Raw genomic sequence first — 15,205 nt, forward strand, 5'->3', positions numbered from 1 at the left:
GAACACTGCATGCTTAATATAATACTGCATGTGTATTCAAACAGAAAAATGTACACTAACATGGGGATATGGATTTTTTCAGCTCCATCATCTGCGCTTTTAGATTTCCATCTTTAAAATACAGATAATGGTAATAAGCTGATAAATTGTCAAGGGCGATTAAGAGCGCAGCTGAAGGTTTTTAAAAGTTTGACCGGCTGCTTTTCTCACACCTTTCCATTTTTGCAAACCTAGGCTCTGAGGTCTTTGATACTTTGATCTTGCTTAAAGTATTCGGCAAGAGATGGTGTTTATTCCTACAATTCTCTAAGTATGGAGTAAACACAAACATAGCAGACAATGACCCCAGGAAACTACTTGTAGTGACTCACTTTCTCCTGGGGCTTTGGAGAGGTGGTAAGTTAAAGGCGAATACTGCTACTAAGCAGGAAAACAGGTGTTCAGCTCTACATTTTCGGAGAAAGCAAGCCTGCAGAATCAGGAGTGGCTTTTTCCAAACGGAAAACTTGAAATTGTAGCATCGGTTGCTGCCTTCACTGTATTCCGAGAGCTGCGTTTCCTAACAGAGAAGTTAAAAATTGTCTTCCAATCTCGGAACGAGGTTCCCTTGCCACCTTCAAACCCCGGCTTTAAAAAAAAAAACTCAAGCTGTCACCCTCCCAGCGTGGACACACCCACCGCACCGCGGCTGGAATTACTCTTTGGTTATGCAAATCTAAAACGCTGGCGCGGGGCTCGGAGACCAGCTGGGCGCTCGCCGGCTCCCAAGGCGCGCGTGCGTGCGCAGGCCCTGCCGGGAGCGCGCGTGGCCAGCGCCTCCGGAAGCGCGCGCGGGTCCAACAGGAAAGCCCCCAGCATCACCCGCAGCCCAGAGCGCCGCGGGGCCTGGGTACCACGCGCCCTAAGGGAAACCGCCCACAGGCCCGGCAGCATCTCGCGAGATCTCGCCGGCTCGCCCCAAGTACTGCGACTTTAGAACTTAAGAAAATAAAGCGAAAGGAGTCCGCCGAGCCGGCGCTGCCGAGGGAGGGGGCGAGCATCCGCGGCGGCTGGCACCAGGGGCCCAGGCGGGCGGGCGAGCGGGCGCACGGAGGAGAAGGTGGAGCGGGCGGCGGCGGCGGCAGCAGCGGCGGCGGCGGCGGCAGCAGCGGCGGCGGCGGCGGCAGCAGCGGCGGCGGCGGCGGCAGCAGCGGCGGCGGCGGCGGAAGGGGCGGCGGCGCGCAGGTCGGCGGCGTGGAGGCGCGTGCGGCCGCGCCTGCTCGCTGCGCTGCGGAGGCCGGCGCTCTCCAGGGCCGGTGCAGAGCTCGGGGCGGGCCGAAGGGGCGGGCTGAGCGGCCCCGCCTCCCGCGTGCTGCACCGAGCGCCGCGGCCCCGCCGCGCCTTTAAACCGCGGGCCGGCCGCGCTCGCGGGCACTCGGCGGCTGGCGGCGAGCGTGCCGCGCGCGGGCTAGGGCAGCAGCAGCAGCAGCAGCAGCAGCGGCGGCGGCGCTGCGACTCTCGCATCCGGCTCCTTAGCGGGATCGCGGGCCAAAGGACCCGAGCCGCGCTGTTGGCAAGCGTTCACCCGCTCGCTCCGCAGGTTTCCCCGAGCGTCGGGCGGCGATGGAGCCCCGGCCCGCGGCGCCCTCGTCTGGCGCACCGAGGCCCGCCCGGGATGGGGACGCGCCGCTAGCTGCCGCTGCCGCCGCCGGCGGGGTGGACTTGCCCGGCACTGCCGTGCCCTCCGGTCGAGAGGATGCTCCGGCTGGGAGTCAGGCCGGCGGGGTGCGCGGAGAGGGAGCCGCGGCTGGGGGAGATGGGCTGGGCAGACCTCTGGGGCCCACCCCCAGCCAGAGCCGCTTCCAGGTGGACCTGGTTTCCGAGAACGCCGGGCGGGCCGCGGCGGCGGCGGCAGCGGCTGCAGCTGCAGCCGGAGCCGGGGCCGGGGCGGCGGGCAAGGAGACCCCGGCGGCCGGGAAAGCCGGCGGGGAGAGCGGCACTGCCAAGGGCAGCGAGGAAGCCAAGGGCCGCTTCCGCGTGAACTTCGTGGACCCGGCTGCCTCGTCGTCCGCGGACGACAGCCTGTCGGATGCAGCGGGGGTCGGAGGCGACGGGCCCAACGTGAGTTTCCAGAACGGCGGGGACACGGTGCTGAGCGAAGGCAGCAGCTTGCACTCGGGCGGCGGCAGTGGACACCATCAGCAGTACTACTATGACACCCACACCAACACCTACTACCTGCGCACCTTCGGCCACAACACCATGGACGCGGTGCCCAGGATCGACCACTATCGGCACACGGCCGCGCAACTGGGCGAGAAGCTGCTCCGGCCCAGCCTGGCAGAACTCCACGATGAGCTGGAAAAGGTGAGCTCGCCCAGACCCTCCTCCCTTCCCATGCCTGGGTGCGTGCTGGCCTCAGGATGCAGCCGCTGACTGTCCCTGGTGAGGTGGCAGCACAGGACCCGAGGAACGACTCGCTGGCATCTCTGGATTCAGCTGTCAAGTGTGGAATTGCAGCGGAATGTAACTTAATCCTTCAAAAGTTTGCAGCGGGTTAGGCTGCTGGTTACGCGATACAGCAGAGGCAACACTTAGCAGCCTTTCCCGTCCAGTTATATATCTTGTGTGCCCTGTCTTCTTTCACCCCGTCTTGACAGTGTGTCACCTCTCTGAGTTACGCATGTGTTTACAGCCCAGAGAAAGTGTGGAGGAGGTTTAGAAGAGGTTCTCTCTTGGGACAGGGTGGAGAGAACCTACTACCATCTGGGTCCTTTTTAAATTGTAGTGTATGGCTTATGTATATCCATTAGGGACCCAGAGTGGAAAGGTTGGTGTTTGAAGGGAAATCTTAATAGCATGTGTTTTGTAGTCTATTAATTATTAAAGCCCAATTTTTGCAATCTTGAGTATGCAGAGGACTATATAGAAATCTTTTGTTCTTTTCTTCCTTCCTTCCTTCTTTTCTTTTCTTTTCTTTTTTTTTTTTTTTTTAAGATAGGGTCTGTGTGTAGCCCTAACTGTCCTAGAGCTTGCTATATAGCCAGGCTGGCCTTGAACTCACAGAGATCCACCTGCTTCTGATTTCCAGCGCTAGGATTAATTTGCCAACACATCTGGAGACTATAGAAATCTCAAATCTTGGGAAAAGTTGTGCCTGATAACAGCATGCTCCTTTTTGTTTGTTTGTTTGTAAACTTTTTGAAAGAGGGCTCTGTGTTGCTGGGCAGTGATAAGAGAGATGGCTCAGAAGTTAAGAACACTTGTTGCTCTTGGGGTGAACAGGGAGGGTTCAGTTCCAGCACCCACAAGGAAGCTCACAACCATCTGTAACTCCACTTCCAGGGAGATTCTATGCCTTCTGACCTTGATAGGCACCAAGCATGCATGTGGTGTATGTCCATGCATTGCAGGCAAAACATTCATACACCTAAAATATTTACAAGAGGGTTGTATTTTTAAAAAATGGCGTGGATGAGTCTTGAGAGAAAAAAGGAAACACGAGAATTTTATTTTCTTCCCCTTGAGGATGTCCAGAAAAATAGTTTGGAGTCTTTTTGTGCATGCCTTTTACTTTGTAAACAGAAGACCATTCTCACACATTCTTATTGACTTTTCCTTCTGTTTTTTTATGGCCTCATAAGGCTTTTATTTCCTCGGGGTTCAGATAATTATTTGTAGATAACATTGATGCTTTTGAGACCTGATTAATACTTAACTTTTTTATGAGTCAAATTACTTGACATCTGCCTCAGCAAGTCTATAATGGAATTTTATGACTTCAGAGTTGGTACCACACAGGTCGAGATGATCAGTGTGAAGAAGTTTATGTGATTTGTTTTGACTGTGAATGGTTTGATCTCATACATTCATGTCTTATAAGATTGCACTTGTCCCAGTGTTTGATAAAGTAACCATCACGGTTTGAAGTAAGTGCGTAGGTCCTAGCCCTTACAAGCTTACGGATTGTTTAAAAGATTGGCATCATTTAACCTTAGATAATACTACTTCTGTTCTATTGTTGTATTTTGTCATATCAAAAGTTAAACACTTCCTGAAACATTTATTCACAGTTTTTTCATATCCATTCTTTTTTTCTTTATAGGCTCAAGTAGAAATGGAGTTGATAAACAATATTTTATTGGAGCATTTTTAGTATTCATAATTTTTATACAAACATTTCAGATTTATTTCAGTAAAGCCAAATTTAGTATTATACCTATAAGTTGTAGTATTTAAGTTGAAAGGTGTCATATATCTTTTGAAAATTTTTGCTGTTTCACATTTTGTCAGTAATAGTACACTTCAAGTCCCCTAAGGCTAAATTTGATTTGTGTGTGGCTTGTGGCTTGGGTTCTGGTGTTTTTGTCCAGTTTAGAGCATCTAAAAAGTAATTATCATTTATGTGGTAGTTGAAAAAGTCACCTAATTCTTCAATCTCAGCTTCCTCAGCTTTCAAGATTATTGTAAAAATTAAAGAAGAAATGCAACAGAAATATTGGACCATGGTCATGCTAAGTTCTTGGAATATTGCTATTGTGGTTCTTATTTTGTCTTGCATTGGCTCCTCAAGTACAAGGCTAAACTCCTCAGATTTCAGTTTTAAGTTCTCTTAATTTCATCACTAGATGCATAAGTTTATAAAATGCTCGATTCAGAGTCCCAATTGTGCAGTGAGTAGCATAATGAATTTTTTAGTTTTTTCTTCCATAGCCCGTGCTAGAGAGATGCTATTCTGTTGAGGTGGACCCTCGGCTTCTACTCAAATTTCATATAGTGACCAAAAGTCCTTGGTGGTGTTAACTAACCAATAAGCAAACATTGAAGATAATTGCAGCAAATGGATTAAATACCTGCCATGTTGAATAGTACAGAAACGCTGCTCAGTGCTGTAGGAGGCACAGGCAAAGGTATAATACATGACAGTGGTCTTCCCTGACTGGATCTCCAGAGGTTGTTCCTCATCCATAGAGACTGACAGAAACTTGAGTGCTTTAACCCCTAGTTAATAATATCTAGAATTCCCATGACGCTCTAGTATTTGATTGTCATGTACTGTACTCTGTAGTTAGAGTTTTCCTGCCTGGCCCCCAGTCAGGACAAATCTCTCTCACCCGCCAGGCCCATAGACACTCAGAACCAACCAAGTAAACACATAGAAACTTACATTGTTTACAAACTGTATGGACATGGCAGGCTTCTTGTTATCTACTTCTTCTATCTTAAATTAACCCATTTCTATTAATCTATACTTTGCCAAGTGGCTTGTGGCTTACCAGTACCTTACATCCTCCTTGTCATGGCGGTGGCTGGCCTTCTCTCCACCCAGCCTTCCACTTCCACAATTCTCCTCCTCCTCTCTTGTCTCGCCTATACTTCCTGCCTGGCCACTGGCCACACAGCATTTTATTTATACAGAGCGATATCCACAGCAGTACTCTGGTGGTTGAGTGCTGTACTATCTAGGAAGTGTCTAAGGCAGGTCTAAGGAACGGATGCTAAGAACTATGGGAGATGAGAAGAAGTAAAGGGTAGATGCTCTGCAAACTTACTAGGAAAAAGGACTAGTGCTGTCTTCTGTCACTGGCCTTTCAGACTATTCCCTAATACCCACCTGCAGGGGTGAATAATACCCTTGCTGTGTTAGGAGCCATTCTAGGAAGAAGGCTGGCGGCTTTCCAGTTAGGATCTGATGGCTGGGTAAGGGTGACTGTGTTGTCCACGGAGCTCTGGGACTCTAGGATGATGGATGACTAGTGAGTGGCAAGTCAGATACTGTGTCTGCCTGCACAGACATAAAACAAATAAAAGTTATTATTAACATAACAAATAATTGTGTGTTTGTTTTTTCCAGTGCAATGAAAGGAAACATCACCAATCAGGATATAAAAACCCAATTTTAACTGGGCTTTGGGAAGAAATAAATATGGCATTGAGGCAGAGACCTGAATGATAAGTCAATGGGTAGAATGACATTCCAGAACAAAGACTGTATTTATAAAGATAGAGAGGAGAAAAGTGCTATGTTCATGTAGCAAGCATAGAAGGCCAGGGTATTTTACTGTAATTGTAAAGCTGTTGAGGGATTCTGTGCGACAGAGTACATGGTCTATTTTATTTGAACATCTTTGCTGGCCCTAGAATGTGTTCTAAGGTGTGACTGGAAACAAAATCTTAAACTGTTGGCCTGACTTAGAGATTATAAGGATTTGTACAAAACAGATTAGAAGTGAGAAAGGCTGACTCCCAGGTTTTGGACTTGAGTAATTGAATAGTGGGCTGGGGTTCTGCCCCCTCTCTCGGAAAAGACTAAAAGTGGAATGGATTTGGTGTGATGAAGAGATTTCTATTTGTATTCTTTGTAAGACACCTTATTTTAAGAGTCATGGAGTGTGGCAGAAAGTTTGTGTGTGTATGCACGTGCGCGCGTGTGTGCATGTAAATGGATGATGTACCTTAGTTATGAGTGAAAGGTTGGGTTGATAAGGGAACAGAAAGCATGGTCCAGGAGATCATCTAAAGTTGTGTTGGGGACTTCTAATAGCTTGGAAAGCAGTATCCTAGAAGGGCAGAAATGAGTTTTAAAGAAGGCAGACACTAAACTAAGCAAGGCATAGTAGCACATGCCTGCAGCTCTGGGAGGCTGAGGCAGGAGCACCTTTTGGGTAGAGGCCAGCCATGGCTATTTAGATGATTCCAGGCCAGACTGAGTTAAATAGCAAAACTCTCTCTGAAAGGGGTAGAAACTCTTAAAAGTTGATGTTAGGAGTTGATTTTAAAAACTTGTCTCCCCCATCAAAGTATTGATTTCTCCTATAGGAGGAAAGAGAAAGTGGAGTATGAAAAACGACATGGACACCTCTAACTCGTGTGATTGGCAGCACAGTTAGCAAGTGTGGAGTGGTGAAGAGTCACAGCATCAGCATCCTCATCCTCCTCAATCACCATATTTTGTAACTACAGTTAGAACCATAGGAAAGTGTTTGAGTGGAGCCATGCTGCTTTTGTGATGAAGCATATTGTAGTTTGCAAGTGTGTGTCAACCTCAGGTGTTGTTCATCGAAAGCCATTTACCTGGACTGACCTAGGCTCACAGATTAGGCTCTCGGCTAGCTGGCCACTGGGCCCCTACTCTGGGATTACAAGCATAGGCTTGCACACCTAACTGTTTTACTGTCTAAGCCAGACTTCACCCCACCTGTCCTTTTCCTCTTTTAAAAGTAACATTACCTTTGCAGTTGTTTTTAGATCCAGGTTTAGAATCCTTTTGCTAATGTTATCAAGTCATGGGATGCCATTGCCTTTCTCATTAATAAAAGAGGAAGGGAGTAAGGAGGTAACAGGATTTTATCACTGAGCTTGTTTTTTTCATTTAATTCCTAAATAATCTTTTACACATTTACTAGTAATGAAATGGTCTCATAGAAACTGAAAATGGTTTACTAGCCATTTAAACTATAGAGCTAGACTTTATACTTGCTTCCCTGTCTGATGCTGAAATATTTTCCAGGGTCTTTCTTTGTATCACAAATCTCGGCTCTCTCAGGCCTGCTGTAAGATGCTTGAGCTGCTGGAAGGGAGACTTTGCCATCATCACTTGAGCCTGTTGACATCCTGAGAATAAGGAGGGGGGTGCTTTAGGTGATGCAATTGTTAATTAATCCTTCACCAGAATCAGAGCTTTTTGTCTCATTAGTTTTCATACAGTGATTAGGTACTTAGATCTGTTCACTGGATGTATCAGGGCTGGCAGTTCCTGTCACTTAACAAGGGCTTTGAGTAACAAACTGGACAATTGCAGCATTGCTGCTAACACTGAACTGCTTCTACACCCTGGTAATTATTTCAGGATATAGCTTGGTTCCTTGAAAGTCACCCTGAAAGAACAAGAATAGGTCATAGCTTGGGTGGTATCTGTGAATAGTTTCCAGATGTGAGTAAAAGTGTGACCCTAATAAACATTTGCATGTAGCAAAGTCAGATTTCAGTTTTGCTGGGGCCCTAACTTGTTAAATCCATGTTGCTGGCTGCTGTAGACTGGCTTTCATATTCATTCGCCAAGTAGATGTAGCTAGCAACTGACTACCTGGGTAAAAACAAAGATAAATTTGGGAATCTTAAGATGAGGCAAAGGAAAAAATCTGTACATTACTAGTCAAATTTGATGCATTATCTATGTATATTTATGGTCATGCCTATCCTGTGAAACTAGAACCCGAGAGAGATACAAGTTGAAGTTCTTGGTTCTCAGGTTTGGTATTTTTGCTTTCAGTGACTTTTCCTTGTAGTTTGCATATGTTTGGGAAGTTCATAATACCAGTTGAGTTAGTTCCTTGCTGAGTGACACGGGTATACGTTCAGTTATCCACCAAATCCTTACTGAACATCAACGCATCACTGTTTTAAGTGTGGGGGATATAGCAGTCAGTAAGCAAAATAAAGTCACAGGACTTCCTAGGTGCAGGAGACAATATTTAAATAGGTCAGATGTACTACTGTGAAGAAACTAAAGCAGGAAGAGAAATTTGTGGCCTAGTTGTCATTTTAGAGTAGTTGGGGGAAGGTCTTAATGAAAGACACTAGCCAAGAGGAAAGGGATCGCCCCATGCAAATACAGGATGACTGCTGTAGACTCAGAAATGGCAGGTGTCTGAGACTGAGGTGGGAATGTGACTGGTGGGATTTAGAGACCAGGGAGGTCAAGGCTGACATGAGAAGACAGTGACAGAAGAAGTTAGAGATTGGTGTTGAACCTTGCAGATCGTGATAAAGACTTGGGGTTTTACTCTGAGTAGCATAGCCGAGACATTGGGAGGGCTTTGAGCTCAGATTTGATGGGATTACACTTATGACTTAAACATATGACTGATTACCATGTGGAGAATATACTACAGGGTGGAAGTCAGGACAGCAGAAGCTGAACATGATTTTTACGAAGATGAGCTGGTTGGTAGAACAGAGGTTCAGATGCAAGTGTTTTTAAAAGGAGGATTGTAGGGCCTTTACTGGAGTTTGGATGAAATGTATATGGAAAGAGAAAAATGGTTTTTAGAATGGAATTACTATTTATGGAGGTAGGCAAGAACTGGGAAGAGCAGGGTTAGGTGAATTCAATGGGATGTAATTCTGTAAATCTGTTCTACAGTGGGGCAAATCCTAGAAAATGGCAGCTACTAATTAATCAGAACTTGAACAGTTTCACATGGTAGCTCTTTGTAAGACTTTCCCGCTCTGTAGAAGAGGTACTGAGCTTCTAAGACGTGTACTATGCATGGGGCTAGTGGTACTTGCTCTACTAGGTATATTGAATTATTTCAGTTAAAATAGAGGAATCTTGAGAGAATACTTCTCTCGTGCCTTTGTCATGGTCAGATAAATGGTAAATCCAACAATGCATTGCTGTACTCTTCATTTTTAACATACAGCTTTATAAAAACTGAGACCAGAATAACTCCATTTAGAAATGTGTTCTTCTGTCTAATGTTACATTCCTTCCTTGAGAACTTCGTGTCATAGAAGCAAGCTACCAACACATACTGTTTTCATTTAAGATGGCTTTCATACACACTTGATAGTTTTGCAGATGCGGCCTTGGTGGGCAGGTTCTCTCTTAGCTCTTTGAAGATACTGTTCCAGTGTATCTGCACTCCATTGTTGCTGGAAAGAAGTCAGCCAGCAGTAGAGGATGGGTAACATCTCTAGGGCTGAAGGTCTTCTCATTATCTTTAACCTCCCGCAGTTTATAGCTACGGGTACTTTCCTCTGTGTGTGTCTTTTCTAGGTTTTTTAGTTTCTTGCATCTGTAAATTAGTTATTTTATCTATTTCTCTCTTCTGTCATCTCCACTCTGACCTGAAGTCCATTCAGTGAATTTATCATTTCAAATATTGTGCTTTTCTTTAAAATATACCAACATCTAGGATTTCTGAAGTTCCCAATGAAGCTTTCATTTCTCTTTTGGATGCTGTTAGTAATCAGATTTACCTTTGACTTCTTTTATAGTCATTTTGAAGTGTTTGTGTTCTGAAAAGAACATTTGGTCCCTGCCACAAACACTTGAATGGGGAACATTTTCTCATTTGTTTGCACATCTACTAATTTGAGGAGGGGAGAAATTAATGTGTAGATAATACATTGTGGTGACCTTGAATTGGTATTTTTAATATTCTGGAATCGATTTCCCTTTTCTTTGTTGAGACAGTGTCTCACTATGTATTTTACCCTGACCTGGGATGCATTATGCCGCGCAGGCTAGGTTACAGGTGTGTTCCGCCTTGCTGGGCTCAGACAGAGCAATAGGTGCTATCTCTGTTCTCTACCTGCCTCTGCCAATAGCCCCTGGCCAGCTCAGATATGGGGACCTACCCTTACTGTTATTCTTTTTCTAGAAATTCAAATGAATTTCCCAGTTCCTCTGTTGATAGGGCCTCTGTTCTGTTATTTCAGACTGGTGTGGCTTCTCTCTAGTGTAAGCCACAGCCGGTTGGAGAAGATCAGTGGAAAAGAAGCAAACTCCTGTTTTCTTTCACTAGTGCAGGTCCATAGGCCTGTTTCCATCTGGTGTGTACTGTCTTCCTCTTTCCCTGGGTTCTTGTCTGTGAACAAATAGTTGGGCTGTCGGTGGGCAGTTCTTGACCATTGTTTAAGTCTGGATCATCCCACTTAATACATCTTCAGAAAAAGGATAAGTCATCTCTGACTCTGAGTTCCTGAATTGAAAATGGGAGAGATGACAGAATATAGCATCTAATCCTGTGAGAATCCCATGAAACACCCAGTGCAGTCTGTCCACTCCTGGGTTTCCAAGCAGATTGACTTGGTTCTGATGCTGCTTGTTAGGTTTCTCCAGGTTCTTCTTAATTTGGGGCTTTAGAAATAAAAGTTTCACAGGGCTACTGCTTCTTGTTAACAGAAGGTGTATGTTTCCTGGGAATTTTATCTAAAAATGTTTCAAGCTCTTTGTTGACATTAACCAGTTTTGTGGGATTTGAAGTAATGCCTGTGTTATTATTTGTGAAACATTCTTTTGTAACTCAGTCTTGAAGTTTTGGTAAAGAACATGCAGAGCTAGTTCTAGTACTGAATTCTTTGACTTGGATCAGCAGTTCTGACTTGGTTCATTGTGAAGTCACATGGTCACACTGACCACTTTTATCTGTGGCACTTGAGTTTTGAGCTTGCATTAATGCCACTGGATATTAATAGAGCATTGTTACCCGAAGCAAATTGGATTTGTGTAAAACAATACTTTGTTTTGAAAGCGTAGTCTGTATGGGGAGCATTACACTGAACACACCAATCACCGACAGCACGGATAGGAAGTCGTGGTGGCTTTGGGATGATACAGTTAGCTAGTACTTGCTAAAAAAAATCAGAACAATGATTAGATAAGCCCTTCACTTTGGCATCTAAGTTCACAAACACACACACACACACACACACACACACACACACATAATATTTTATATGCTACATATACATGCATATATACAATATTTTACATTTTAAGTGCTAAGTAAGCTGTTTCAATGTAATATTTTGGCTTAGACTTAGCAGCTGCTATTAAATGGCATGAGAACTATTGACATTTTAAGGATTTTTATCAGTATTTTAATTCAGAATTATTTTTAGGATGTAAATAGCTTTTTGATGAACATTAACATTTTTAATATATTAGTTTGGATTTATTTAAAGCAATAATATCCCAGTACTCAGAGGCTGTGAGTTCAAGGCCAGCCCAAGCTTTCATGATGAAATCCTGAGACACAACTTGAAAATAATAACAGCTTTTCCCTTTTGAAGTTTTTTTTTTTTTTTTTTTTAAAGCTGGTATGAGAGCTTATATTTTGTATAAAATCATCACATTTTTTCAAACAACATGTGACAGGTACCCCATCTCATAGGTGTTGAAGCCAAGCTTAGGGGTTAATTCTATAGGTCATGAGTAGCAGGGCTAGGATTTGAATAGAGCTGACTTGAAAGTTAACCCTTTCACTCCAGTGTATTATTTCAAGGTACTATTTAGAGAACAGACTTACCATAAAAGCTTAATGTTAGTTTAACTATATTTTAGTTAAAATGACAGGAAAAGTCTCTTTCAGACATTCTGGAAGAGTTGAGGTGAGTGCATGCATTACAACCCAGACATTGAATGATTGGCCAGTTGGACTGACCTCCACCTACCAAAATAGCCTCCAAATAAACTTGGAAAGTTAATGCACATGCCTGTTTCCTGCTACACATTTGATGTCCCTTCCTGAATGGAATACATCTGGACAGATAACAGTTCCATCTCTGGAGGTGCTGTAATGCAGCTGTCTACAGTCATTGTGTCTTGTTGCTTAGTGGTAAAAACAAAAAACACAAAAAATGGTGTCTTGCTGTGTTAGGCACAGAAGGATCTAGTGTTTACCACAGGAAACCTAGGTGCTTTGGGTTGGAGTATCTGCCAGGGTCTGCTCCCCAGATTTGGAAGAGCCAGATTATTCCTGAGCCTAAAACCAGCTGGTACCACTGCTGAACTCTTGTGACATTAATGGAGAAAGCCGCTGACTGTCACTGTCCTTTCCAGGAGCTTGGTGGTTGGAGGCTGTAGTGGAGGACTTGAGAAACAGATGGGGCTGTGTAGAGCTGGGAAGGCAGCACTACTCTGGCCTTTCCATCTTGTTTTTATTTAGTTTACGCATTTTAGTTTGTGATATAATTTAAAGCTTAACTCAAGAGAGGATCATTTTGTTTCATTTATGTGTATTCCTCTTTACTGTTAGAGTTTTGTCTTTTTTGGTGATTTACAGTTGCCTGAAGTGTTTAGCACTCAGATAGTATGACCTCCAGAATAATCTGAAAAGGGATAACCTGAATAAGGGTATGGTTTTGACTTCTAAATTTCTTTTTTCCTCCATTATAGGTACTATCCTGTATTCATCCATCTCCTGAGTGTTTTGTTGTCCATTTTTTGTCTCTGCTCAAGTTTCTTTGCTGCGCTTTTAGGTTACTGTTTATAAGCTTTGATTTACCATATAAAAGCCCATCAATGAAATGGTGACCAGAATTGAGACTTATTTCATGGATAAAGTATGGGAAAGGCGTTTAGCATAATAATTCCCTTGTCTTTTAATTAAGGTAAGGGGGTATTGAATATATCTTGTCATGTCAGGACAATGCTTTCCAGTACATATAATTTTGACCTAGTGAAAAACTAAAAATCTTCTATATCTAACTTCCTTACCAGCATTTTTCATCTCTAATAAATAGCCATTCTTGTATATTTGCTAAATGAGTGCCCTTTATTAGCTCCCTACTCACTATGGAAAGTAATGCATTAGTTTACAATTCATTTTTCATAGGGGATGCTGAAAGGAAAACTTGTTCCTCTTAAAGAAGTATCTCTTTGCCTAAAAGCAGGCTTGTTTGTTGTCCACAAAACTGATCAAGATTTGATCATTGTGTATTTCAGCTGTGGTCATTTGCGAGCGGAGTGGAGAGTACTGGGTGTCCTGCTTTTGATCCTCCTTATTCAGATGAGCCAGAGCTTCTAAGCAGGCATAGCTGAGCAGAATTGACCAGCGCCAGTACCTGTAGTTCAGGGAAGCTGCTTCTCTTGCTGGATAAACTTTCTCCTTCTGAAGAGTAGCCAGGAATTGAAAAGGCCGGTCACCTAAGGACAATTCTCCCACTGATTGCTGACTAAAAAAAATACCAAAGTCTAGCTATAGATTTGACTTAAAAAAACGGTCGCACACAAAATGTGACATTGACACTTCAATTATAGTTTTATAATCATGGTGTGTCAGCTCAGTAGCCATAATAGACAACTCACCTGCTTTATATATGTCTGCGTATTATCTAGAGAGCCCACGGCCTTCCAGGATATAGTATTGGTAGACAGGAATTATAGCTCCATTTAGACAAGGAAACCAGTTCTCAGAGAGGGGTTGTAATATGGAAAGTAAAGTGAAGGTATTCTTGAAAAAAGGCATGTAGCTTTTTGTTGTTGACAGAGCTAAATATTTACTGGAGGCTACATTGAATATGGAAAGGGTTCTAGTGGGCAGAAGGCTATTGAAAAGAAAATAGTCTCTAATGAAAAAAAAAATCACACTTTTAAGTGGGCTTGGAAGTACCTAGCATGGTGACTGATAGTGTGTTAATATCTGTGTGCCCAATGAATGAGTGGAAGGATATTGTTATTATTTATGCTCAGAAACTGTTTTTGCAAGTGCAAAATCTGCACAGGGTGGAAGAACCTGAGTTACTTGGGACTCTTGTTGCACATTGGCACCATTAAGGGACTGGCCCATTTCCCTACCTAAAAGGTATTGATATTTGGGTGGCTTTAAATTACACTAGACACAATACTGTGGTAGCTTCCCGAGCCCTAAAGAGACACTTTGATACAGCTTCGCCCCACTGTTCTTTAAGACAACCCAAACAGCCTCTTCCCAAGTTAAAAAAGTATATAGTTCATTTCTTTGCCTAAAGTCACCAAGTAAAGATACTTTGTACAAAAAGCACAATAAATTTGTACCAAAAATGAATCTATGCTAATAAATTTGCCTGAAATCTGCTTTAATAGTGCCCCCACTGTACTAAGGGGCTGTACTCCTCAGCCTTAATGCTTTCCCTGGTGCAGGGAGGGGGCATGTGACAGAAATAGTTTTGGTGGGTGAACATGGTTACACATTTCTATAATCCAGCACACGGGACTTCAGTAGAGGGATGGTTGAGTTTGACCATTTGAACTTGAGGACCAGAGTGCCCCGTCCAACCAGGCATGGTGACGTGTCTGTGATACCAGTGCTCCTTACGTAGGTGAGATGGGAGGCAGAGACCGTCCCTGGAGGCTTGGGAGCCAGCTAGCTGCTTCCTGTGAAGCAGCAGAGACCCCGTCTCCACAAGGCAGAAGCCAGGGACCAGCATCCAGATACCCCAGTTCGTCCTCTGATTTGTGTCCATGGTTGAAGGGGAGCTTTGAATCCTCAAGAAAAACAAAGACAGCACCCAGTCTATAAAAAAATCCTTCCTTTTTCTACTTCCTGCAAAGAAATAATAACCATGGAAGCTAGAATTCTTCCATTCTCGTATTTTCTCTGTCCTCAGAGAAACACTCACCTGCCCATGTTTTCTCTCTCCATTTCTCTTTGTTTCCGTATGTTACCCATTGACTGTCCTGGCCCCTCTAAGTGCCATGCATGAATTTGAAGCTGCCCGATGGACTCGTCTCCTG

General features: G+C 44.0%; 1 protein-coding gene across 2 annotated transcripts in view; it reads left to right on the forward strand.

Annotated features, from left to right (window-relative positions):
- The first annotated feature begins 1,539 nt into the window (after positions 1–1,539).
- The window catches only part of Slc12a2 (solute carrier family 12 member 2), a 73,384-nt gene continuing 59,718 nt past the window's right edge, over positions 1,540–15,205 (forward strand). For both annotated transcript variants that reach the window (XM_036204552.1, XM_036204553.1), the window contains exon 1: positions 1,540–2,346. In XM_036204552.1, the coding sequence (XP_036060445.1) occupies positions 1,603–2,346 (744 nt within the window). In that variant the 5' untranslated portion in view covers positions 1,540–1,602. The remainder of the gene's footprint in view (positions 2,347–15,205) is intronic.

Source organism: Onychomys torridus, chromosome 13, assembly GCF_903995425.1.
Source record: "Onychomys torridus chromosome 13, mOncTor1.1, whole genome shotgun sequence".
Lineage (NCBI taxonomy): Eukaryota > Metazoa > Chordata > Mammalia > Rodentia > Cricetidae > Onychomys > Onychomys torridus.